Here is a 27,075-nt window from a genome sequence, read left to right as displayed (position 1 = left end):
CACATACTGTGCTACCTAAATGACCGTACCTGCTGATAAATATTTACGAATGTAATATTTCGATAAAAAACTTTTAATCGATAAAAATAAACGGTTTATTCTTAATTATAATTTTCCATGCTTGTTTGTTTATTTGTTTAAGTTTTACGGCCAATTGACAACTAAGGTCATTTAGGACCAAACTACAAGGCAAGCATTAATATCAGGATATAAACAAGGACTGTATCTAAAAGATCAGGATAAGAAAAAGCAAAGTAAAAACTAAAACACAAAATGTTGATTTAATAAAAACAGTCGCATAGGATAAAACTCATGCATAATATAGATGAAACGATGAGTGTTGCGTTACTATGATGATAAGATGAAAAAACGTTCAAATTTTGTTTAATGTGTCGATCTCTTTGAGATAACTGAAAATACGATTATGTCTCACGACACGGAATAAAGTGTACATGTCGGAGACATCATAATATTTATCTCGTATGTGTTTAAAATCAATACAATGCAATAAAACATGCTCCACTGTGAGGTGACCCTCGCCAAAAATGATATATTCTAAAGTTCAGGAAGAGTAAGTGTTCAGTTCGTCATAGACGACATTAAAATGCGAATCTTGGTTAAAACCATTTTTCAGCGATAATATTCAACTAGTTCCGACAACCCTAACCTGATCTAGCAATCTACAAAGTTATGTAGATGTCAGCCAACATTCCCACAGTCTCCTATCTTAAAACTGAGATCTCTTCATGGTCATCTTTTACACCGACATTGTCATCATTTTAAACATTTAGAACCCCACTGCAACGTGTCATTAGAACACGTGATCCTACTCCCGTGGACGTGTTCTACTTGGAGGACTGCCAATTCAGAATGCGTGTAGTGATCAAACTAGGTGTGGTTATATTGGTATATCTGGAGAGAAAGGCACGAAAAGAAAGAAAAATGACTGTGACAAATGTAAGAATTCTACTAACTAAGCTATATGTAATGATACCTAAAACCTTCTCTAATTATCTAGTATTTGGACTCTTTTCTTAAGTTTGTAATAGTTTCCATAAAAAAGAAAACAACACAAATATACCACAGTCTCCCAAGACACAAATCTTACCACACACATACTGTGCTACCTAAATGACCGTACCTGCTGATAAATATTTACGAATGTAATATTTCGATAAAAACTTTTAATCGATAAAAATAAACGGTTTATTCTTAATTATAATTTTCCATGCTTGTTTGTTTATTTGTTTAAGTTTTACGGCCAATTGACAACTAAGGTCATTTAGGACCAAACTACAAGGCAAGCATTAATATCAGGATATAAACAAGGACTGTATCTAAAAGATCAGGATAAGAAAAAGCAAAGTAAAAACTAAAACACAAAATGTTGATTTAATAAAAACAGTCGCATAGGATAAAACTCATGCATAATATAGATGAAACGATGAGTGTTGCGTTACTATGATGATAAGATGAAAAAACGTTCAAATTTTGTTTAATGTGTCGATCTCTTTGAGATAACTGAAAATACGATTATGTCTCACGACACGGAATAAAGTGTACATGTCGGAGACATCATAATATTTATCTCGTATGTGTTTAAAATCAATACAATGCAATAAAACATGCTCCACTGTGAGAGGAGAAAAACATGCATGGCATGTGGGAGGATCCTCCCCTCTCAAAAGATAGGAATGTGTAAAACATGTGTGTCCAGTCCGAAGCCGAGAGAGAACAGCTTCCTCTCTGCGGTATCTCCGACTGGAAAGTTTAGGATTAAGTGTAGGTTGTATTTAAAAAAAATATTTGTTTCTGTAGACCACCTTTGTTGCCAATGGTGTTTAATGGCTGACTGAATTGAAGGTTTGATGTCGTTGTAAGGCAGTTTCAAATCTGTTTGTGCTAGGCGAAGAGCAGTCTTACAATTAGCTGCTTTATCGGCCTTTTCATTTCCCTTTATACCCACATGGCTGTACTACATGTAATTAATGTCTAGATACAAAAAGGTTTTCTTTAATCTTATTTTTAATATGTATGTTTGCTACATTGTCTAGAACACGTAAATTTATCGGCCTACACCGCCAATTGACTCCAATTTTAGTTTTGCCAACACATGCGCAGTCAACCATTTCTAATCAAATATCAATGAATAATATCCGGTAAACGAATTGGAACGCAAATGACGAAAGCCCAAACGAATTAAAACGCAAATGAACGCAACGCGTTTGAGGGAATGTTAGACGCTTCAAGTACTGTAGCTATTTATCGGCCTTTTCATTCCTCTTTTTACCAACGTGGCTGGGAATCCAGAGATAAGTAATTCGAGTTTTAGAAGAAAATCGAAATGTTCGGATAAAAAAATTTGGATCAATGTGTTTCTAGGGTTTCTTGATTTCAAAGCCTGAAGGACTGAAAGAGAGTCGGAACAGATGATTGCCTTTTCAATGCGGTGTTCTTCGATATGGTCAAGCGCGAGACCGATAGCACCTGCTTCCGCACAGAAAATTGAGGGAACGTCCGAGAGTCGGATAGAGGCAGTGAATAGATGTACAGCATGCTGCCGCAACGCTATCACCATCTTTTGATCCGTAAGTGTAGATCTGAACATGGTCAGGGAAAGCGCTAATATATTCCCGAAAAGGGGATTTGTGTTCTTCGAGTAATGCACTGGACTTTGTCGTCTCATTTAGAGATAGATTGATATCAGGTGTCTGAATGAGCCACGGGGGTACATACAATACCGTGTACTCGTCAATGGTGTCGAAATTTATATTTAGTACCTGCAAAAATTTCGAAATTCTGATGCCAAATGTTGGTATGAGTTTTTGATTTTGGGTAAATATTTCTTGATATTGTGGGTTAAAAACAAGATTAAATGCGGGTGTTTTAGGATTAGATTTGAGTTGAGCAGCATACGGTAAGGATATGGCTCGTTAGCTTCAACATGGAGACTCTTCACAGGTGTTGTTCGAAAAGCTCCAAGTGCGAGACGCAGTCCCTGATTCTGGATAGGGTCAGGCATCTGTAGATAGAAGCTGTGAGCCGATCCATTGACATGCGAGCCGTAGTCAAGTTTTGGTTTTGATCTAATAACAGGGATGAAAATGTTCAGCCAATTGGCTGATTTCAGCCTTTTTGACTTTCAGAAAATATGTTCTTGGTACCTGTAACTCCACATAATTCCCCCCCCCCCCCCCCCCAATTTTTGTTTTCGGCCTTTTTCAAGATTTTCCATTTTCATCTCTGAATAAGTGCCCGGTAGATACGCAGAAGCATTTCACGGTCTGGACCCCAATCAGAATGGGAATGAACACGTAGAACGTTCAGCGCCTTCGAGCACTCATACTTCAGATGTTTGATATGTGGAACAAAGGACAGTTTCTAATGAAATATTAGTCCAAGAAATTTAGTTCAACTACTGGAATTTTAATTCCAGTCGATGTTGGGAACAGGTCCTGATTTGATGCATTCAATTCAAATACAAAAAAAAAAAAAAAAAAAAAAATGAATGCTATTTTCGAAACTTTTTAGACTATAAATGTTCATGTGAATTTTAAGTCTTCAAAGATCGCTACATTTAAAAAAAATAAAAACACACACACACGAAAAAATCACAATAACTTGTCGCGACCCAGTACCCCGGTTTCATCGGTTTTCGACGGCGGAAGACCAAAATAGATTTTTTACACACAATGTCAAACATTTTCAATTCAAATCATTAGTTATATGTCTCAGAAGTATGTTAGTGATGTTTTTGTGCAATACATGATTTCATGAATTTCATCTACTAAACGAAGCATTGTATCGACAAACGCAGTAAGATAGCCTACTGTAGGCTTACTGTTTCTTTTTGTCAAAGTGACGTTTAAATGATAACATGTTTCAAGATAACTTACACAATTATTTCAAACTATGTTATGCCACATATGAGTGCAAATTACCACCATAATAATGGCGCAAATGCACTTCTACGGTAACACATACATGTACATGTAAATATAAGAAAAAACACATTCTTCCAAATTCTTTCCTACACACTGACAGATTCAGATTGCGGCCGCCATTATTTACCCACTGTAAAAAAATCCCATCAGCGTTATTGCGATGTTTTAAAGTCAGCTCATTATATAAACGAGCGGTTCAAACGCTTTTATGATCCGACGAACGTAATCTTCATCCGGCAGATGCTAAGTGTTATTGCTCTTTATAAACATAGACTTCGCCTCACTAACGACACTTAGAACAACATTAAAAAATAAACTTGACGTTTCGACCTAATACCAAAATTGTGAATAGTAAACTACAGTATGTTAATTTTTAAAAAATGTTAAAATATTTGTATTTTTAAAATAATAAAATAAAAATTAAAAAAAAAATTGAATCAAACGAAATGTTGAATGTTAAATGTTCAAAAAGCATGAGGCGAAACGTCTGGGGCAAATTAAAAGTCCAAAACAGTAAAAACATAGACATTTCGGACTTACATCAAAATTGTTCAAAAATAAAAACAATGTGATAATTTCAATGAATACATTTGTGTTAGTCTATTTGCATAAACAAATGAAGCGATTAATAAAATTCGAATCAAGCTTAATTTTGAATGAAGAATATTATTAGCTAGTGGGCGAAACGTCTGGGACAGTTCGACTCATCCACCAATTTTGTGGCATTCGTGTCGTCTGCTACACCAATCTTGTGTTGTACGCTATTTAGCTTGTAATCAAGATTTTGAGTAGACTAGTAATGTTTTCTAAACACAAGTTTCTTATTAGAGAGTCAAGTTTATCTCCAAAACGTTCATCAATTCCCACTGGAAACTTTATTAACCATGATCTGATTTTTTTTCCTATTTCAAAGATTTCTCGACATTCGCTGAATCAAATATCGAGCACGACCATAACTATTTAGCTCATTCTATTACAGTTGATCGTAACAGCTACCCATCTGATCTTACAGATCTTATCCACTCTCAGTTGGGCAAAAATCCTCCGCTGAAGCACTCAATACAAACAAAACAAATGTATCCACCCATACAGGAGAAAATGAACATCAATCATGATCATGTTTATTCCAAAGAAGGTGATGTTAATCTGACGAATCACAAACCATGTCAACCAACTCATCGCGTAGTTGATGTACCAGGTGATTGGAATTGTTTCTTTTCATGTGTTAGTTACTGAATGCATGGGAATTTCAATCACTCAAATAACCTTAGGCTCTTGATTTGTGAACATCAACTGGGATTTCTTTAAGGATTATGTTTCTCTTCACCATGACATACACATACAAGGAACATACCGGATTGCAATGATAACCAAATGTTGGTGGGCAACTAACGACACCAGTAAAAAGATATACTGTACAATCAGCACTTGAATGGGTAAAAATGTATAATCCATCCAAGCACCTTGGTAAACGAAGATAGATTGTGTTATAGTGTTGATACAACTCTTACGGGTTGTATCTCAGGAGATTCAACGTTTACAAAAGCTGTGTGAAGAAATCAAAATTATGAATTATTTTCTCATGAAGCTTTCCAGTGCTTGCTAATGAAAATTGAATCCCATTCTATTGACAACGTCATTGAATAGTAAACATATGTCAAAGTTTTGTAGACATGTACTGTATATACACGTATTTTCAACGAAAATAATCTTGGACATTATAAATTTATCGTTGATTTCAAGAAAAAAAACTGTCAAGTTAATCTGTTGTCAGGTTGGGGACTTCATACTATGACAATATTCACTTTTGTCGTATTGTATAAAGTTCAGTCCCACAAATGAATGCTTATTCCTTCAAAACGCGAGCTTGCAAGGTCGACTCACCCGGGGTCATACAGGACTGGAAAGTGACGTCACTGGAATGTTCGGGATCAAATCATCATATTTAAAAATGGTAATGAAAATAAAGAAATTAAACATTTATTTACTCACATCGTAATGTTTTCCTATCGCAACTGTTACAGGAAATTCTATTATCTGGTATCGAGTTCTATGCCTGACTAATCTCGATAGTAGTGCTTGAAATATCTTGTTTAGGCCACACCAATTTGAAAAAAATAGTTCTTCGGTATATTGGCGGGAAAAAGTGTGGCGATAGGGTGTGTGTTTTTTTTTTTTTTTTTTCAATTTTCATTTTCCAAAAGAAATGGGGCGAGTGGTATCAAAAATGAGAATAATGATGTATACAAACATAAACACAATGCCAAATCCATTATATTTGTGTTTTATGTAGGCAAATTCATTATATTTGTGTTCTATGTACATGCAGGTTGTAGCATTTTATGTTTTGAGAATCAAAAGAAAAGATAATATGAACATCTTTGGCCTCTGTGCTATTGACTTGTCTTAATAACTAAATTGTTGTATGAACAATGTTGTAAAAGTTCATGTGCAAATATTTAAAGAGAACAAGGTAAAAACCAAAATAATGATAAATTCAACATTCATTAACAACAATAATACCTGACTACCATGTCTTGGCATTAAAAAACAACCCAAATATGAATTATCGAATTCAAATATATTTATACTGTAAATCATCCAGATGAAACTCTACTAAAAACAATGTAGGAGAATAATAAATCTTGCTGATCTACAATTTTGGGAAACTGTAAAATTTTGCCACATCCAATAGAACAAAAGGTGTGCATTTGCGTACATGAATACTTTTTTGGTGTAAATTTACATGCAAATGTAATAATTGGAATGTTTTAGAGTCACACAAAATCAAATGTAATATATTAAATATTAAAAACCACAGTGTATATATAATCTTGAACAGTTATTTGAATATTTGCAGATTATATCACATGCAAAACTATAGAACCATTCAATACCATCATATTAATTTCAATTGCATTATTCTTATTTTAGTTTCTGTGACCTTGCTATTATCTTTGAGAACAAAAAAATCAATACAAAAACATTCTAAAGTTAGAAGGAGATTTATTCCATATATTGATGTTGTTGGCATGATATGAATTAAAAGCAAAGAAAAAAAACAAGAAAAAATACATTGAATTTGATGCCAATATTCAGAAAAAGAAAATAGGTTTGTAATTGTAAGCATTGGATGATCTATGAAGCATGTAATTTTACGACTACCACATCGATCGCATTTTTGTTTTTTGCGTTTATAGCATTGAACAAATCTTTAAACATCTTACAGTTCAGGGAACAACAATATCTCTGTGAAATCTACTCACAGTTGCAACATAAACACCCGCCATTTTTTCATTCGTTTTTTCTTAATCTGGTTCTCTTTTGCGCTTAATACATTTGTTTTCCTACCGATTCAAGCGTTCAAGTGATAAGGATTTCAACGTGTCTAAAGCAAAAACCATTAACAGGAAGGGAAAAATCACACTTTCGTTCTTCAGATTTCCGAGCGGCTGAAATAGGGGCGGTAATTTTTTTTTTTTTTTTTTTTTTTTTCATTTTCTAACTTTTCCATTTTAGGGGCGGGAAATCCCGAAGAACTAGGTTTCAAATTGGTGTGGCCTTATAGATATTGTTCCACTCCTTTTGTTGAGTTTAAATTCGAAGGGCGGCAGGACGCTTGTTTTCAACCGGAATCAATACCGTAGTGATAAAGACCTTCCAAGTGAATATTTGCATCGGGAGAACAGGGACATAAAAAGTTGATTGTCTCCAAAAGTAAGTAAATTAAAATATATTAAAGTGAACAGTCGGGCAAGGATGGCTAAAGTCGGTAAAAATGGTGTGAATGTATCCAGTATAATTTCTTATGAAATGGAAAAATAAAAATCTCTCGTCAAAATCTGTCTGCGTACGAAGAAATTTATTTAAAGTATGGGAATTCTAAAACGTCCTCCCAGCACACTATGTCCGTGGTTACATTTCCACACAGCCTCGCTTTCAATGCTTTCACCTTTTCTTTACTTTAATGGTCAGAACTGGGAAACTAAGCAGAACTTGACAGTCGTATTAATATGTGAGAACTTTTGGAAGGCCAATGAACGCATTTAGACTGGTTTTCATTGCCCGACTATTCACTTTAATATTGATAGAACACTAAAAAATTGTTCTGATTTCCGAACAGTTGGAATTATGAAGATAAATCTAACAGTATTATTTTATTATTATTATTAATATTTTCCACTTTGCATGGAAAACCCTATTGATTGTTTATGTTCCGTTTCTTCTTCTTTTTTTTCTTATTATTATTCTTATTATTTCCACAAAACCTTCTTAACACTTTTCCTTAAGGCACAACGCTCAACTTTGGACACGTTATGTACGTACATAGTTCTTGAAACGTACGTTCGAACTGTTACGATAACGTTCTAGGTCAAGGTCACATACGACATAAACTACTTTTTTTCGAACGAAGTTTACACGTTTATCACTTTATAACTGTACACTGTACGTCTTCTATAAAATCAAAATATATGTTTAATGTGTGACCTTTTTCACTCTTGAAGTTCGCGGTAAAAAAACAAAATTAAATAATATGTTTAAATATCATTTTACATTGACACAATTCTTTTGAAACATCACCTGGGGATTTCATGCATGGTAAGCGAATGACCTTAACATGCATTTAAGGTCACAAAGGTAAAATAAATCGAATGAAGTAATTTCGCTCATAGAATGTGGCTAACCACCTGTTTTTCTCCCTCCGTCAAATTTGCAAAACGGTTGTAACCTGTCGCCGAGTTCATCTCGAGTTTTGTCCCTTTAACCATGATTCCTTTCGGAATTTTTATTATATGAATCAACCAACTGACGAAAACAAACATTTGCCTATGAATACACTACGAATACACTATGATTACAATGATTCCCGTGCATCGATCAGCTGATTTCAAACAATACGCCAGTTTCATATAAATAAAATAATAGTCCCTACAATATTTTAATGAATAATTTTTAATGTATTGTTTCTTGATATAGAATCAACTAAGGTTTACTGTAATTAGTCAATCAAATCTTATTTTAACTATGTTTCGTGTTTTCGTTTGTCACTTGCAAAAAAAGTCGACCGGAAGGCGGAAGCTTGAAAAACGCGGCGTTGTGGAACGACTTTGTCATCTAGCTGTTCCATTAATCTCGTTTCTCGTCGTACAGTGTATATGGGTGTCATAATTTTAAATATGATATAATAAAATTTCAATAATTTTTATTTTCATAAATTATTCTAATGTAAATGTATGAATTGAATGTATTTTTCTTATTTTCATAGCGACTATGAATAGCAAAAGCTACATGTAAATATATGTATAATCTATATATCTTCCGAGGACGGGATATGTAGATATGTAGCTTTTTCTATTTAAAGCCGCTATGACAATTAGAAAAATACATTCAATCCCTATATGTTAATACTTTTAGAAGGCTGCATAAGAAGATATAGAGTCGCCGACATGACGACGACAGTTCTAGAAAGTGTCAAGCTGTAAATTTCATAGTTATTCTAACTTTTACCTTTTCCAGCACTGTTCCTCCGTCCTTGTGTGAAAATTGAAATCATGTATGCCTGTCTGCCTTCCATCAATCCTTTAGTCCGTCTGTCTATCTATTCGTTTGTTTTGTTTATCTGACTGACTTAACGAAATCTATCTGAAACATATGCGCGTGCTGTATGCAGTGTCTGTCCTTTCATTCCGTAAGGGCAGACGGATGGAAGGAAGGACACGCAAATACCTGTGATGAGCTGGAAAAATCATTTTATTCCTTCGTTCTTTCTTTCTTTCGATTATTGTTCTTCCCTTTGTTCATTTGTTCTTTCGTTCGCTCTTTATTTCATTCGTTTATTCTTGATTTTGTTCGTCCATTCTTTCGTTTGCTCGTTATTTCTTTCGTTCGATCGTTCTTTCGTTAATTCCTTCGACTTGAAGCGGAGGGAAAAAATATTAAAGCGATCGTTTGTTCGATAACAATACTAATATCATTACCTAAATAGAAATCTCGTATTTTGATCGCGATCAAATCTAGTCAATCAATTTGGTTTTGTGATCAACTAACATATTGACACATATTATGTATACACAATGTATCTAATAGTTAATAACTGTCGAATGTTTTCAGTATATACATTTAAGATTGTTGACTGGTGATACATATTTCCGGTAATTTTTGTTCATGATATTTCTATTACTAGCCAACGACGCAACCATTCTATATGGTGTTTAATCAATCGAATAACGATTTCCTTCAGGTTTGCTTGATGAAGGGGAGGTTACCCTTACATCGTTAAACGTTTCACTGTCAAGAGTTTACCATTTTATGCCAAGACATCCTCGATAGTTTAGGGGTTTCTAGGTGAATAAAAATGTGATAAATGTTGCTGAAATATCGAGAATGATGTTACGGTAGCCACATGAAAAGGTTTAGAACAAGAACCAACTTGATAAAAATTGGATACATATGATATAAGAGATACAATTGGTTCAATTTATCGAATTTCACTTTAATGACATTTTAGTACTAATATCGTTTTAAATGATATGTTGTTAAGTACCAAACAGCGAAGCTGTATTATGTTGGTGTGTTAAACTCTTTTATCCATATTTCCATAACTGTTGAGATTAATCCACGATACGAACAGTATCATATTACAACAGTTGGTCAGCTTGCATGATTATTAAGGTCTATGATTTACTAACATGTTAGAAATCGGACCATGGTATCAAAGGCTTCATCCGATATATCTCGGATATCACTATGTGTTGTTGACAGTACTTTGTCCTTTGCAAAACCTGCATATGATATATAAATACAATATTTATTTCTGTTTTTCTGATTACATAGCAGTGAAGTGAGAGGAAAAGAATGCATTTACCCACCAGATATGTGCGTTTGTCTTATATAGTTTGGCTTTCTGGCCTCCGAACTATTTCTAAATTCGTGGGTGTATGAAAGTGAATGGCTACAAAATAGCGTTTAAGAAACAATGGTACATTATATAATGTACAGTATTTCCGCCGAATTTTCATCCAAAACTTTTAACATAAACTTTGTCAGATTTTGTATTTTACATATCAAACATGCCTGGCATGTCGACTTTTTCGTGATCAAGATTGTCCCTGTGTCAATACACCAATATTCTCAATTGGCAATTGTCATAGTCTACATCCGCTATAGTTTATCTGTGTGTGGAGAAATCTGCGGTTTGCTGTAAAATTTGAAAGAAAATTACAAGAAAACACAGCAAATAATTGTATGTTCCATGTCTACTTTTCTACATTATAAATACGTCATGTTTATCTATAAGACATGAATGGTAGATATTTCGGGAACTTTACACAGCTAAAATGTTATTTTATAAAATAAATGCGCATCAGGAAATATTAAAGATGCGACCTCCGTTTTAAAGTTAAATATATATAGATATATATGTGGTCATCAGTATTTGTCATCATTTCCTTGATGGTACAAGGTATCACTGCTTTTCATTCAGGCTATGATAGTAAACACCTACACATTAAACTCTACTCATTAAATATCTACATCGAACAACCAGCCGCTAGATAATCGTTATCCTATCCTTCAGAGGTGGTCTTATTATTTTAAGAAAAAAAACGAACTTTACTCTAGTATAATTCGAGGTCATACCATCTAACTGTAGGTTACGGTGGTCTATAATAATAATAGATCCGATCTGTTTAACTCTTAACCTTCAAAAAAGGTTTTTGGACTGCCAGTATGAATGAAATAGTTTTTGGAATCCTTTTGCTTCAGTGAGGTAGCACTATACGATAAAGGAGAGACGTTATTCGAAGGAGGCCAAAATAAAAAGTATGAAGTCAACACGAAAGTATCCTGCAGGTTGGGCGTTATAATTGTATCCGCTGCATCCATTGCTTTTCATGATTGTATAAGGTGGTTGATTTGAAGTTCTTATCTGTTTTCTCTTTACTATCGAACTTTCGTCTTGTTACAGCGCCTCACATTTGGACTCGAGTTGGACGTTCTCTTCTGCGAAGTCTTCGGCTTCTGTCCCCTGGCCGAAGCTTACCATAGTCAGAGATTTAAATACTATATAAACCTCTGCCATCTGCCCCTGGTTAGCATTCAGATGGTAGTATTTGGTGTCTTTGGTTGCATGTGAACAATAGTGATATAGAAGCACAAAAAAGTCTCGAGTCCCACATATTCAGATACGTGACGCATTGTATACATACAGTAGGAGGCCGTCCTTATATGACCATAGCTATTAAGCCTTATAAACTAACCAACAATAAGTACACAAACTAGCCGAGGGAGACTATCCAGAACTCCTAAAGTCCAGATATCGGAACAGATGGGCGTCATCAAAGTACTGGTATTAAGATATTGCTAAAAAAAGTACAGACAAATATAACACTACGGAAAAAAAATAAGCTTACTTTTACTCTTAATATTTGCATTCGAAAGAATAATGACCACTCAAGACTAAATAAGATAAAAGAAGACTTGGAACCAAACACATGTTTTATTTCATTAACGTATTTTAGTGGAATATGATGACATACATGTATACCCGGTACTCTTGAAAAAAATGCGATTAAATGTTCTGAAAGATATTAAACAATAACGCAATTTAGATATTAGAAACAAAAGGTGATGTTATTCACAACTGATGAACTAATAAATGTGATTACAATGATATGTAAACAGCTCGCTATATTTTGAATTAAAAGAAAATTTATTTTCATCTTTTTAATATTCAGCAGGAAAATAATCTCAGTTTTATACGAAGCATGTGTATATGTTTAAATGATATATCACAATGTCATTGCACAAAGCAAATAAGACAATTAACAAAATCCAAATAATTTCTTCAAAATAAGGGTTTTACCATCCTTGGTCCCAGCTGTTGTTTATTTACTTCATGGCACGAATGTCGCATATCCTGAATCATTTAATCATTGGAACTCTCCTAATTCAATTGGTTCCGGTGCCAAACGTTTTCAATCAAAACGACTAGGAATTCAGATGACCTTAGCTACTAGTATTACAGGCGCAGCTTTATGTATATTTTAAAGAACTGCAGCAAGCATTGTGTACTCTGGAGTAAACAACAACTCGAACCTAACGTTGGGTTATAACAGTTTTGAGAAAACAATCTTTTGTCTTACTTAGACTTCACTATGTTGTTAATATAGCCATTAAACCATATCATTCCAGTATACTACGTGTATATACAGTCAAACCTCGATGATTCGAACTTCGATGAATCGAATTTCTAGCTGTATCGAACTCTTTGCCTGGTCCCGAATTTCTTCACTATATAACATTACTAACTAACCCATGTATGAATCGAAGTTTTATGAATCGAAGTTCTCGATGTATCGAACTTTTTTCATGGACCATTTGTTATAGACTCTTAGGTAACTGACACTATTATGTGATATAATGATTATAAAGTTTACGGAACGGAGACGACATGTACACAACTACCACAGTTGGTCATGTAAAAAAACCAACATCGGTCTAATTTCAACCACGAATAATTCGAAGTCTCGTTGTTTCGAAGTTTTTCTGACGGTCCCTTGAACTTCGATACATCGAGGTTTGATTGTATAACGAGAGCTGTTTGTAAACATCAAAGTTCACATCTGGCAGCCTTTAATGACTTAATAGATGAACCCTAATGTCCACTGGACACTCTTGAAACTATCAAAATATTACGTCTTTCCCCCCCTTTAGGTGATTGCCAATACCCATAACAACATATGCAATATGATGAAGACGATTGGCTATATCAAAACAACACTTATAGTCCAATCTGATTCAAATCCAACCCTTTTCGCCCGTTGTCAGTACGATGTGACCGAATGAGATGTGTTGCTTGGTGTCTTCAGCGGCATGCTGCAGTGATATAGCACTATACAAAGGACAAGAGTTCCACTATAAGAAGACACACAAAGCGGACCAATTAGACTTCTGATGTACTCATATTCCTATATTTCTCATATAAAGTCAATATCCACACACACCACAATAACACACTTATAGTTTTAAAAACAGAAATCAATGTCAGCTATTACTGATATCAACATTTCACAACTAACACCAAAATTTTAACTTCATGCTTTCGGCCCATTAGACCATTTGAAATTCTCAAAAATGTGTTTTCTCCCTTAACAAGACTGTCAACACACAATACGGCACTTGTAATCCAATTTCATTGTCAGTTATAATAGCATTTACAAATTGAACTAAAACCTTAAATGACGCCAGGGTGCTTCAATCAGGCCCCTCTCCTCGAGAGAAGTTCTAACAAATAACATGAATAAAAATCAAAACTCTCTGCCTGGGTTAATTACACTCGGGCCTCGAGTTTAAGAGTCAGTTTATCCTCAGGAGCTGCAAATGTCTGGTAGCTATGTGACACTACCGAATATCCGGGAGGGAGACTGAATCTGAAATTCTGGATTAACTGTAAATGAAATTGAAATACATTATAGAAAGATAACTATGGCTTTTATATAGCAACCATCAATAGCTAAATATAAGTAAAACCAAGTATAAATACATTTATAATAAAAAGCAACTGTCATTACTATCTCTTCACTCTACATTTCTACAAAACTAACAAAATGAATTATTATTCAAAGAAAATAAAATAAGACATGACCTTATATAATAATGAATTTTCATTTGTGTATGTCAAAGACATGTCAAGACAAAAATAAATAATTAAAAAAAAATAAAAAAAATAGCTTTCACCTTTGCTAAACCAATCTGCATATCCCTCTCTGCGAATCGCCTCCCAACACAGTTTCTTTTTCCGTGGCCAAAAGGTATATTTGAGAAAGCCTTGACCACTTGCGATGTGGAATCGTCCGTACGGAGCCATCGTTCTGGTATAAACTGGTCAGGATTGTCAAAATAGCGAGAGTCTCTCACCATCACAGCGTTAGCAATCAGAAGGTTCGTCTGCAAGTATTATAGAAATACTGAAGATTGGTTTTAATTATATTAACATCTTACTAACAGCCAGGGCAATTTGAGGGCAATTTGAGGGCAACCCCCGTGTATGTGGTGTGGTATTTGCGTAAAGAGCGTACATATTTTGGGAGAATGAAGTATTTTCGTATTACGACTCTTTGTAATAGAGGAACGCTTTCTCGAGTGCTATTTCATAAAAGGACATCGATTAATACCTACTTTTAGTATAAACGACTTTCATTTATCCATTGTTGATCTAGTTTATCTAAGCATTATAAATAGTCAATGCTTAAAAAAGACAGTTAGGCTGATGAATATTTCTTGATTATAACTGAAGTGAGAATTACTGAATTGTTTTAATCAATTAAAGAGTTTAGCAAATTAATATTAACGTTCATACGCTATTATACATATATATAATTATGTTAAAATAAGTTATTTTCATTCAGGCATGCAGCTAGAAATCACAGATTATGCATATACATGTATGCAATGAAGAATTCTCCACTTCGTTTCAAATTTTTCAGGAAAAAGAGATTCATAATCCTATTCCTCTAAAGTTTTATCTCACTAACACCCATTTTTTGACCTTTACGCTGATGTTCTACTATTTATGGAGAGTAAGCCGATATGAACTCTGATTGACATCAACATTACTGTGTATGGAAATGCCAGTTCTCTTTCTGTAAGTGCAGATCATAACATGACAGGATTTATCATAATGACTTATAAATAACAATGTATCAACATGACATAATAATCTGATAACACCTGGAAATTACGCTTCATAAGGAACCTATGTACCATGTAACATAACAAGTCGTGATAAAAAAATGATTGGTGACTTCCTTGTGGTGCAATGCATTGCCAGGCAACTCTTATTCTAGCAATGGTTTTAATTAGACATAAAGTTATCTTACTTTCTTAGGAATTTGGTATCCCCCAATTGTCATATCCTGAGACAGGGTCTTCAGCATTCCCCCGGAGGACGGGTAATGAAGCCTACAATTCAAGTTTGATAATCTGACATGGACATAGTCTTATAAACGATTCCGGTATGTTGGCTGATACAAACCAATACAAATATACAGGATATGACTGCGACTGGCTTCATTTGATTCCTCAAGGGGACAATAAATGTCATGGTTATCGCACTTGAATGTCCAAATGGTTATAAATTACAACAAATCACGTAGAATGGATATCCTCAAGAACATATACGTTTCATTGAATTAAAGATATTAATGAATTATATCTTCTTGCCATAGGGATAGTTGTGTGCCGGTACGAGGTAGTTTTCCTTCGTTTCACTTATTGAGGCGTTGGGACGAAAATAAATGTATTACAGTACTTAGTATATGAAATTAACTGTTTTATCTGCATTATTTAGATTTAGTTAGATATGCAACAGTTTTTCAGCGATGATACCTCAAGAATATTATTAAATGAAATACTGTCATTCAAATACATATAATACGCTAGGGAAGACATTTATATAAAGAAAGAATTTACGTTTGATTGCAGAGGTAATAAAATATATACCTCATAGATTCTTTGATGCATGCTTTCAGGTATGGTACAGACGATAACGCCTTGTTGGTAAGAGGTTGTCCAGCAGTAAGACCTGCTCCTTGCAACTCCTCATACAAAATCTCTTGCTTGTCTGGGTTGATGGCGAGATTCTGCAGGACTAAGCTTAAAGTTTTCGCTGCCTATCAAGGGAGCAATAAATGTAAATCAAATGAGTTTGTGTTAAAATGATGTTTAACGGTTATATTTTCAAATTATATTAAACATGAAGCAAAATAATAGCAGATGAAACCGTTCGTGGTCTTTGAGAGAAATGTAAGAGAGACACTTAATTCTAACTTAGTACATTAAAAGTGTTAAATGAAAACGCTTCAGCGTGACATGAGCAATTCCTAACACAAGGATCATCTTTAGTTATAATAACGAGCAACTGCGCTTACATGTACTTTAATGGATTCCCTCTGCCAATGATGGGAATTTTAGATCAAAAGACAAATACTCATTATTATTTGTTCAAACATTATTTGTATTTATTTTGTTTTCGTCAGATGTCACGTTATTTTACTTGATATATCAGGTGCCACATATGCATGTTTCCAAAGGTCTCAGCAACAGTAACGACTTTCAGACTTACCGAGTCCACACCACCAATGAACATATCAGTAACGACTTTCAGACTTACAGAGTCCACACCACCAATGAACATATCAGTAACGACTTTCAGACTTACAGAGTTCACACCACCAATGAACATATCAGTAACGACTTTCAGACTTACCGAGTCCACACCACCAATGAACATATCAGTAACGGTGGTTGTGACTGTACTCTCGTCAAGACTCCGGTCATAAAGCAACGTGAATACCATATTTGGGTCTTTGTCCATGTACTCCTCAAGCTTTCCCTCCTCCTCTAAGCGACAAAACTCCGTTATCAGCTCCGTAACATGTTCCTTACATAGACTGTGAAGGAACCCAAAGTCATTGATTAACTAGTAATGAGTTAAACCTTGTGCGTGATGGTCGTTTTCCGGTAATTCTGTTTTATACAATAACTAAATACTGTAAATCGCCTTAAATAAACATTATGCTGTTACATGACATATTTTTATAACATGATATTAATTATTATCAATACACATTTTTGTGCTATATCATACCGTTTTAGGAGTTTTAATGAATAGATATTAAAAGTATAAAATGGTAAGCATGTTCTTGCTTCAAAGAATTTCTGAAATATTTCGATTGTTTCGTATTTCTATGTGACAAGTAGTAACAGGTTACACTCTAATTTCAGAAATATTATGTCAAATGCAAAAGAATGACGTAGAGAAAAAAAGAATAAATAACTACTTTCTTAAAGCCAGGAAACTTTCTTCAAACTTTTTGTAAAATGGTGTCTTTATTTTGAGGAATTTATATGGCCTGACAACGGCACGTAGGTCTTTCTCTACAGCTTCAACGAAAATGTCCAGGCCGTCTATAATGGTATCCAGCTGACGTCCGCCGCCAAGACACCCAAGACGCTTGTTAAAACAAAGCATGCCGACGCCTGTCAAAACAAATATCAGTAACCAGAATACAACATAGTGGTCGTTTGAGACAAAATTGCATAATACTACATGTATATACCAAATACAATTTAGATCATTTCCCTTCGCAACTTGCGCACATTGTGACATTTTAAATGTGGTCATTTTTGTTACTTATGTGGCTTCTAAATGAAATAACTTAAATCAACACTTCAATGTATGACGCTCAAAACTGACATAGTTGATTTTCCTAACGTAAGGTTTCAAAAGATAAAAACTAATTGACACGAAATCAAAACTAGCAAATGATCACGTAAAAGTTCAATACACGATACTATAGAGGAATGAAAAAGGGAATTGGATAGAGGTAATAAAGCGTACTTTCAATGGTGAAGCGATATAGTGACTGCTGTACATCGTCTATAAACAATGAGTGGCGGAGAGTTTCCACGTAGTCATCGGCTACAATACTGATCTTTGGTAGATATGGCTCAAGACTGCTTGGTCGGTTCGTTAATCTCTGTGTAGGTTTCCGAACGCGGGCCCAATCCTCACCATTTCTGGGGGGAAAAACCAAGAAATACTAATGGTATGTTTAAAGAAATATAGAATAATAATGTCTGAAAGATTAAATAAGGCTGAATATTTGACCATAACTCCGTATGATTGACATATGATGTGTTACAAGAGGAACATCTGCCAATTCAGCAATCAATGGTATTGGAGGTCTGGAGGAATATACCGACAACTACAATAAAGAAAGAACTACGTTATATCACCATTTTATTAGTGTTCACAGAGAACATATGGTCACCTACATCATGTATATATTCTATTTTGACCAAAACGATACACAATTCCGTCTAGCATGTGGCCTAGTCCCCGGTTGTAAACCTTTCTGACCGCGTTATAACCAAAATTACTCTCGTTATGTACATATATATAACGGCATGTGTCAAATCCACTGTAATTAATAACCAGCATGAAAGGCCCGGTATGTTAAAGTATTTTGTGTACTTTTTGTGTAGTTTTGGGTTTTCTGGATATTCTTTTCATGGAAATAATTCGTGTCGTTTGACAGGTTTGTTGTAATTAGGGTCATATTTACTGTGTTAATGTAATACAATGTATCTCAATTTGTATGTCTAAATACTCCACAAGCTCAAGTTGAAAACTAAACCATGCTATAATACATTACTTTCGAATCTCGTTAATCATGATTTGTGTCGAAGCGGTTGAATAGTAAAACTTCATACTTAAATTTTTGGACTATTGTCCATTACATTTTATTGTTTTTAATATAAAATTTGAGTCACGTTATGATTTCCAGCCCTCTAATTATTCTCATTGTTACGTGACAAGCCATTTCGGTAGTTGAACATGGAGCAATGACACGTAATTAAAAGCTTTTCATCTCTACACTTCGATATGTATTTACGTTTTCTTTTGTTATTTCACCTAGTTTCTGCCTAGACAGTCAACAGGTGCTTACATTGTCGTTTAGGTAAGACGACAGCATGTTGTGTCTGTGTGTGTATATATAGACTTACAGTAATAGCAGGCCTGGTTGTTCACCTGTTCTCTCGTAGAAAGCGTTACATATCGGTAGACTGAATCGCTCTGGATACTTTGGACTGACAGACAACACCTGTTTGCACAACTCAGGTGTGGAAATACAAACACAATAGTCCCTTCCCATCCTGAATCTCGATATATCGCCATAGAGGTCCCGGAATGTCCTAAGAAGTGCTTCCACATCTCGAGCTCCAATATCGCCTAACAAAATAGGATTGCATTGAACAAATTGAACACTGTACCGCCCGTAATTTTGACTGGTCAAACATTTAGCGACTTCGACTATAATTGATAAATGGAAGCTTTCTAACGGACTAAAATATGTATATTATTACCCATTACTTAATCTTTCGCAAATAAACATTTTGCAATTTCAAAAAGTTTCGCCAAATCGCGAAAATATTATCGCAAATTGAAAAATATGAGTAATGTAATCCACACAAATGTAAAATCCTGTACTAAATATTTTCAGCATTTCTACTAAGTACACGTATAGCATTGCTCAGGCATTATGTATATCAACAAACATTGCTCAATAACAAAATATTATGACAATATGCTAATGGCATTTTCTTCTTCTTATTTTTCAACATCTCGATTCATTTAAAAACGACTTCAATATGCTAGATACGTGTGATTGGAAATAACTGTGTGTACGATAATTCTTATGTTTTATAACAAGAAATCAGCAATGCTACTTTGCTGATGCATACTGCAATTAGGATCATCTCTTATATTGTTCGGAAATATGCTTCCATTGTATGTGTTTTCTGCTTCAGTTTATCATAGCAGATGTTGGACGACTGGTTTAACTTCTGTCGATATAATGCGACGGTCGATGTGAGATGTTTGTTATGTTTCGGGCAGGGGACAGAACTTAAAACCTGTAATAGTCCGCAAAGTGTTAAAGTTTGCTCCTGTTCAATAGGAGGATTCGTTTAATTTGCTTGTTTTTAGTATAATATGACCAGTTGAATGAACTTGGCAACATTTGGCAACACTATGACAAGAATTTCCAAAAATATATGGAGACAAACCACGATTATAACACAGACTCCTAAAACACAGAAGCAGGCACCACACGTCGCAGGGGGTGCTTAGAGAGGAGACTGTACTTAATTGACCTTAGCTGGTATTAGAAATTTCCCTCAACTAAGCGGATGTGACAAAGAGCTTTGAATGTGAACTGTAGCGGGGGTCATTTCTCAATAAAACTGGTTTTCATTGCCTGTAAAATAGCGATATTTTGTATGTCTGTATATCACTTCTTAGGTCACTTAAACATGACTAAGTTGATGCAATGTGTCTATGCATCGGGTCTAATCTTAGGTAAAGTTTGGCAAAATATGCACAAAATGTATACATTTCTGTTTAACAAGTCCTCAGGTTTCGGTACTTATTTCTGTCACCAAATAAACAAGCTGGTTTGTTAACTAGTGTCTAAAGCATACACATCGCGTCTTTTTTTACCTTGTCATGCAAATGGCGGTTTTAAATTATATAAGTACATACTAGGCTAATTCGCCATCTACTGCACATATTTGTTTCACACGACCGGCAGTGATCCATTCAGTTGATTTTATTGCAGTAGTTCCATTCAAATGTATAATAAGATTCAAACCACAATGATGTGTACTGTTTAGATCCAGTACATCTAGGTAACTAAATCGACGGAATGTTTATCGATCAAGATGGTCCATGTACCATAGGGGATCGGTAAGCATTTCATATGGGATTACGTTCCGATGTCTTTTCAAATTAATTGACTTATAAAAATTACCATTTCCAATTTTCTTAACGACCATGAAACAATTGGTAGCTGTCAGGATTATATTCTTGTTTGTAGTCAAAAGAGCTCACAACATACCTACATACATGTGCATGTTGTGACGAAATGCCGTTAGAGAAAATACATTTGAATCGAAGAATGAGACAGACCTTTGTTTAACTCGTAAACACGAAACAATTTGTATTTTTTGTGCTTTGCGTGCATAGGTAATTTGTTTTATTGTCATTGTATCATATATTACGTCTCCCTACAAGTACGTACAATTGACGATTTGTAAAACCAAGAGGTCCAGAGGGCCTGCATCGCTCACCTAGTTGTTATGCCAAGTGATTTTAAGATGACTCCGCTAGAGTTCATATTGATAGCTCATTCTCACATCTGATTAGTTGATGGAAATGTGTAATAGGACGTTTAGCCAACTAACAGTTTGGTGGTGTTTGTAGTATGCAGATGTAAGATAGTACTATCAATAATCTTACTGAATGGTTTGAACTGCAACAATGTTCCGAGGTATGGGACAGTGTAGAGCCCGCGTGGACCGGGAATCTCACTGAATGGTTTGACGTCATTGACGGCGGTATCGATCACGGTGGCTGTGTGAATCAGGCAGACCTTCGGGGTGACGTTCTGTACCACTTGTAGCAACTTCAACGATCTGTGTTTAATCAGAATCAGTAAGATTGTTGATGACATGCTTCATACATTTACTACAGCGTATTATGTATAAGTTTCTTTCAAACTTTCATGACTTTTATCTCGTGTTGTTAAATTGTATAACAAATTATCATATTGATAGCAATTGAAAAGGTGTCATTTTTAAGCATCAAACTGATTGTTTCTACCATCTATATAAACCAAAGACCAAAGACGCTGATCAGTTGACTTTACCATGTCAGCCTTAGTGACGTCATGACGGCCACGTTTTTGGTGTCAGTTATAATCTCATAGACTTCGCTAAGGCTTGGTTCGTTTAGCTAATGTAACTGGATATATTATGATTTGTAATACAGTTGATACATCGTTTGATTTGTTGAGGAAATGGAATACAAGGAAATTATTGTTTATTTTTTACTCTACATTTACTCTACATAATCACCTCCGCTCGGTCTTCTTGTATCTAATTATGCTCAGTTGTTATATGCTGTGTCGTGTCGGATATTGGCAAAAATAAAATATCACTCAGCTATCATAGAGATGGATCAAACATCAAATATTTATAACATATTTCTGACGTTTATATTTTCATATTTAGTTCAGTTCAACCCCACAATGTCACCTATCGTAGTCGACGTTGTTCAGTGTATGAACTGTCATCTGCTTAATGTGAACTCACAATTGTCGTCCCACCGATCACGAAGGATGGACGTATTTTATTTTATTTTAATACGCAGTGTCATGAGGACACTGTATACCGTATTACCATAGTATTACTACGAAATGACATTGTTGTCGATGTCTAGAGTGGAAATGGAATGACATGGTAGTCAACAAAAATATATAGCAACAAAATATATCAAGGTTTAATGAATGCACCGAGTCATATACTTGTTTTTAAAAGATTGATGTATCTAAACTGTAATTTCTAAATTCAAAGATAAATGTTATTGAAATCGTGGATCTACACAGAACAGTCATTTAAATCAAAGCACCTATCTCGCTGTGAACAATCTTCAGTTATCAACGGAAAATACTAAACCTAATCAATTGTTATAAATTCTTTTTCTTGTATCAAAATTTAAAACAGTCATAACATTAGAAAATTATCTTATCTACAGAAAGACGTGTCTTTTTCTAAAAATATACATGTTGCAACATTCACGTGATATAAAAAAAATCACCTTGTTATTGCCTGACTACTAATCCTCTTAATCTTTCATATATACATTTGTGAAAAGTATGTGTAAACTTAAAATAAGTCAGATACCGACAATTGATAAATAATGACAATGACATCACAATGTACTATATACAATGTAAAATAGTAGAATTCCGTATGATAAAACAATCAACTAAACCTACAATTGTCAATGTGCATTATTATCAACTAAAAACAAATTAGCATTCATTTTTTTATAAGACGCAATACAGAAATGTAGTATGGCAGCATTTAAAGTGTAATATAAAGCATTACCTTATAACAGGGGCAGCCATTCTGTATCGGTTTATGATACCTCAATGCCAAAGCAAGCCGAGTGTGCAAAAGGTAAATATCAAGGTCAGGGACCTCTTTGCGAGTCATGGATGATTAAAAATATATCACAGTTCTCAACCCGGGACGGCAATGCTAAGAAGATCAATGGACACAATAAAGCTTGGGGACAGTAGCATCTGCTTATAGTACGCGAACAAAGGTTATCACAAGGTAACTTATATGCCATGTCTAATTTATTGCATACTCAACAACACAAGAGATATATATATATAAAGAGAGATTTCTGGTATCAAACTTCTCCGTCATATAACTTGATCTAGATATTTTGATAGCATACGGTGAGTATGTGGACGTTAAGATAATCAGAAACAATAGTAAACAAACTAGAATCTTATCCGCGCATTGTGAAGAGTGTCTGTTGACAATAACGTCATAGTTTAATTCTTTTTTTTTCACTCAGATAAGAGAATATTCACTTTTATGAGCAAGTTGCTTATCATTCTCAATTATTTTTTTTTAACTTACTGTTGTTTTCAAATATATCTCTTCATTCTAACACAAAACATACGCGGACACAGATCCATACATCATCCAACAATTCATTCAATCATATCAAATAGTACCGTTATCTTTTTTTATATTTTTTTTTAATACATCTTGTATACTTACCATCTGATAATTTTGCATTTGCTCATTGTTTATATTCTCATTTCATCATAGTGGTTTTATATTTATTTTTTTATTTTTACATTTCATTACATTTAAATATAATTTTTTGCGTTCTCATACAGTATTCAGTATATTGCAAAAATATCTCTAATTTTCATCCATTTTTATACATATTGTGTATAGTACAAATTATTTCACTAATTTTAAAAAGAGTTTCCTTATAAGTATTTTATACATTACAAACAATAATTTCACTAACAGTCTGATCAATCCTACCGATAGTCAAATTTCAGTGTTGGTCGTATCAACTCTTGCCACATCGATTTGACAATCGGTACAATTGATCAGACTTTTCTATATTCAATTCAATAGATATCAGCAGATATCTTATTTGCTAAATATTGCATATCTTACAGAAAGTTATGTAAAAGTGACATATCTTGGTAAAATTTAAAGTTAAATTTCCTTTTCAAGTCACACCTAAATAATTGAAGTATATCTACGTGTTTCGTTCTCGATTCACTGAGATGATACCATTTGTATATTACGAAGCCAATCAATGATAAAAGAATGTTAATATCATAATAAGCATCATAAGCCATTTTATAACCCAAAACTAAATACTTCAATTTTTTTAAGTCAATGGTGTATCCAAGTTTATTCATCGATTGTTTTATATGGTGCCAAAGTGGATCTACACAACAACACTCGATAAAATAATGATTGTAGTCATCCCTTATATTGCAAATATGACAGTTTTCGCACTCTTTAATGCGCCATCTTTTTAATAAGACACCATTAGGAACAATTTCCAACGAAATTTTTTTTTCATCATTTTCAAGTATTACTTAAAAACAAAACGAAATAGGTTAGGTAAATAGTAAGTCTCTTCTACAATATTTAACATATCTTTCCATATAGTAAGATTACGACTAAAAACACCTTTTTTCGTCTTAATATAGCATAAATGTGACAGTTATTTATTTTTGTTAAAGATATTACACAGTGTTTAATAGAATTATATAGGCAAACGTCTTTCCATAAGATTTGAACTACTGACTTAGATTTTTCTGTATTTAGCTCCTGCAACCAAATTCTAGGTATGACACGTTTAATAATTGATAATTCCGCGATCCAGTTTCTTTTACTTTTTAATTTCTGATATATAAGATTTTCATCGATACTTCCGTTCTTTCCAATTATATCATATATATAAATTAGACCGGAATCACACCAATTTTTAAAATATAAAGCTTTGCCATTAAAGGTTATATATTTATTACCCCATATTACTTGCTGTTTGATTTCTCTGAAGTTTTTTTTAACTTTTGTATCGGATTGTGTTTTATACCAAGCAATAAGCAGATTCAAATAACAATCAGTAATGCAATGCTGTTTTGGCAAAAGCTTAATGGATCCAGTGTTCATTTTGAAAAGTAAATCATTCTCTCCAAATATATCAAAATACAAACGAGGAATAAGTTTCCAATTAGCATCATCTTTACCTAAAAAACGTTTTATCCATGATATACGTAAAACATTAGCGTGGCATTCAATATCTCTTACATTAAGCCCACCCTTTTCAAAATCGCCAATCATTACATTTCGCTTAACCTTATCGGGTTTTCCCTCCCATATGAATTGATATATCATTTTCTCTAGAGATGTTATTGTGTTACTATCAATCCCAATTGTATTTACAAGGAAAGTTATCTTAGGTATCATCAAACTTTGTATGATAATAGATTTCCCAAGTAAAGTGAGTTTTCTTTTTTTCCAATTCTTTAGTAGAAGGTCTATACTCATTATTTTTTCTTTCCAACACAGATTTGAACACGCTTTGTTATTTCTGCCGAAATAAACCCCAAGAGATTTAACCATTGTGACCCATTTAATACCCGCATAACCTTCATCTTTATTCTTGTTTCTCCCAACAAATATCCCTTTTGTTTTGTCCTTGTTTAATTTCAGACCCGACACATCGCCGAACTCCTCCACCAACTTCAACGCCTTTTCAATGTCATTATATTTCATAAACAATGTTGTGTCATCTGCTAATTGAGATACCTTTATCATCTTTTTATTTATTTTGCCTTATACCACGAGATATCTTGTAACTTCCGGTTAACCAATTATTGTTTTTCACACTTCCCCTAATATCGTTTTATAATGTTTTCACCCAATTAATAAAAGATACTCCGAAACCAAATTTTTCTAAACTTTTGAACATGAATTCCCACTCAATCGTATCAAAGGCATTAGATAAATCTAAGAATAAAATACAAGCATCATAGTTATTTTTTTCCGAAAAGTCAATTACATCTTGAATTAATCTGATATTATACCCAATGAACCTGTTCTTTATGTACCCATTTTGGTCAGTACTGATAATTTTTGACATAAGAGGTTTAATTCGAGATGCCAAAACATAGGCAGCTATCTTATAATCTGTATTCAAAAGAGAAATCGGTCTCCAGTTACGTAAATTTAAGGGGTCATTTTTCTTATATATAAGTGAGACAATTCCTCTTTTTTGTGAGTTACTTAGCTCACCTCTTCTATAACAATTATTCAAGGATCCTATTACAATTTCACCATTTTTTTCCCAAAACTTTTTGTAGAATTCGGCTGTTAATCCATCACTGCCTGGACTTTTATTTGATTTCATATTGATTACGGCATTTTCACATTCCTTCATTGTTAATTCTCCCTCACAACACATAGTTTAATTCTCATATTTACATTACACTCAGTTTGGGGGTCTGTGGTTCTCATATTTACATCAAACTCAGTTTAGGGGTCTCTGATACTCATATTTTCATAACACTCAACTCGGGGGTCTCTGATACTAATTTTTCATAACACTCATTTGGAGGTCTTTGATACTCATATTTACATAACACTCAGTTTGGGGTCTCTGATTTAC

At 34.0% G+C, this 27,075-nt stretch overlaps 2 protein-coding genes across 2 annotated transcripts in view; one reads left to right on the top strand and one right to left on the bottom strand.

Annotated features, from left to right (window-relative positions):
* Positions 1-7,143: 7,143 nt before the first annotated feature.
* LOC138315675 (protogenin-like) overlaps positions 7,144-27,075 on the top strand; it is a 32,897-nt gene continuing 12,965 nt past the window's right edge. The window contains exon 1 of the mRNA XM_069256869.1: positions 7,144-7,661. The gene's annotated coding sequence lies outside the window, so the exon portion shown is untranslated. The remainder of the gene's footprint in view (positions 7,662-27,075) is intronic.
* Positions 12,445-22,021, bottom strand: LOC138316664 (cytochrome P450 10-like). The gene is made up of 9 exons (XM_069258334.1): positions 21,808-22,021; positions 19,515-19,740; positions 18,346-18,524; positions 17,786-17,984; positions 17,212-17,395; positions 16,446-16,615; positions 15,824-15,905; positions 14,682-14,891; positions 12,445-14,391 (listed from the first exon to the last, which is right to left on the bottom strand). Exons 1-9 carry the CDS (start codon positions 22,019-22,021, stop codon positions 14,275-14,277), a joined length of 1,581 nt encoding a protein of 526 aa, XP_069114435.1. The 3' UTR covers positions 12,445-14,274.

Source organism: Argopecten irradians, chromosome 2 (assembly GCF_041381155.1).
Source record: "Argopecten irradians isolate NY chromosome 2, Ai_NY, whole genome shotgun sequence".
Lineage (NCBI taxonomy): Eukaryota > Metazoa > Mollusca > Bivalvia > Pectinida > Pectinidae > Argopecten > Argopecten irradians.
Note: the sequence above shows the minus strand (reverse complement) of the source record. Positions and strands in the feature narration are given on the sequence as shown.

Excerpts from the sequence above, each read along its gene's own strand:
- LOC138316664 (XM_069258334.1), bottom strand. The coding sequence starts at position 22,021 with ATGTCATCAACAATCTTACTGATTCTGATTAAACACAGATCGTTGAAG. Across the intron at positions 19,741-21,807 it reads GTTGCAGTTCAAACCATTCA|GCGATATTGGAGCTCGAGAT; the intron begins GTAAGATTATTG and ends CTATTTTGTTAG. Across the intron at positions 17,985-18,345 it reads ATATCGCTTCACCATTGAAA|GCGTCGGCATGCTTTGTTTT; the intron begins GTACGCTTTATT and ends TTGTTTTGACAG.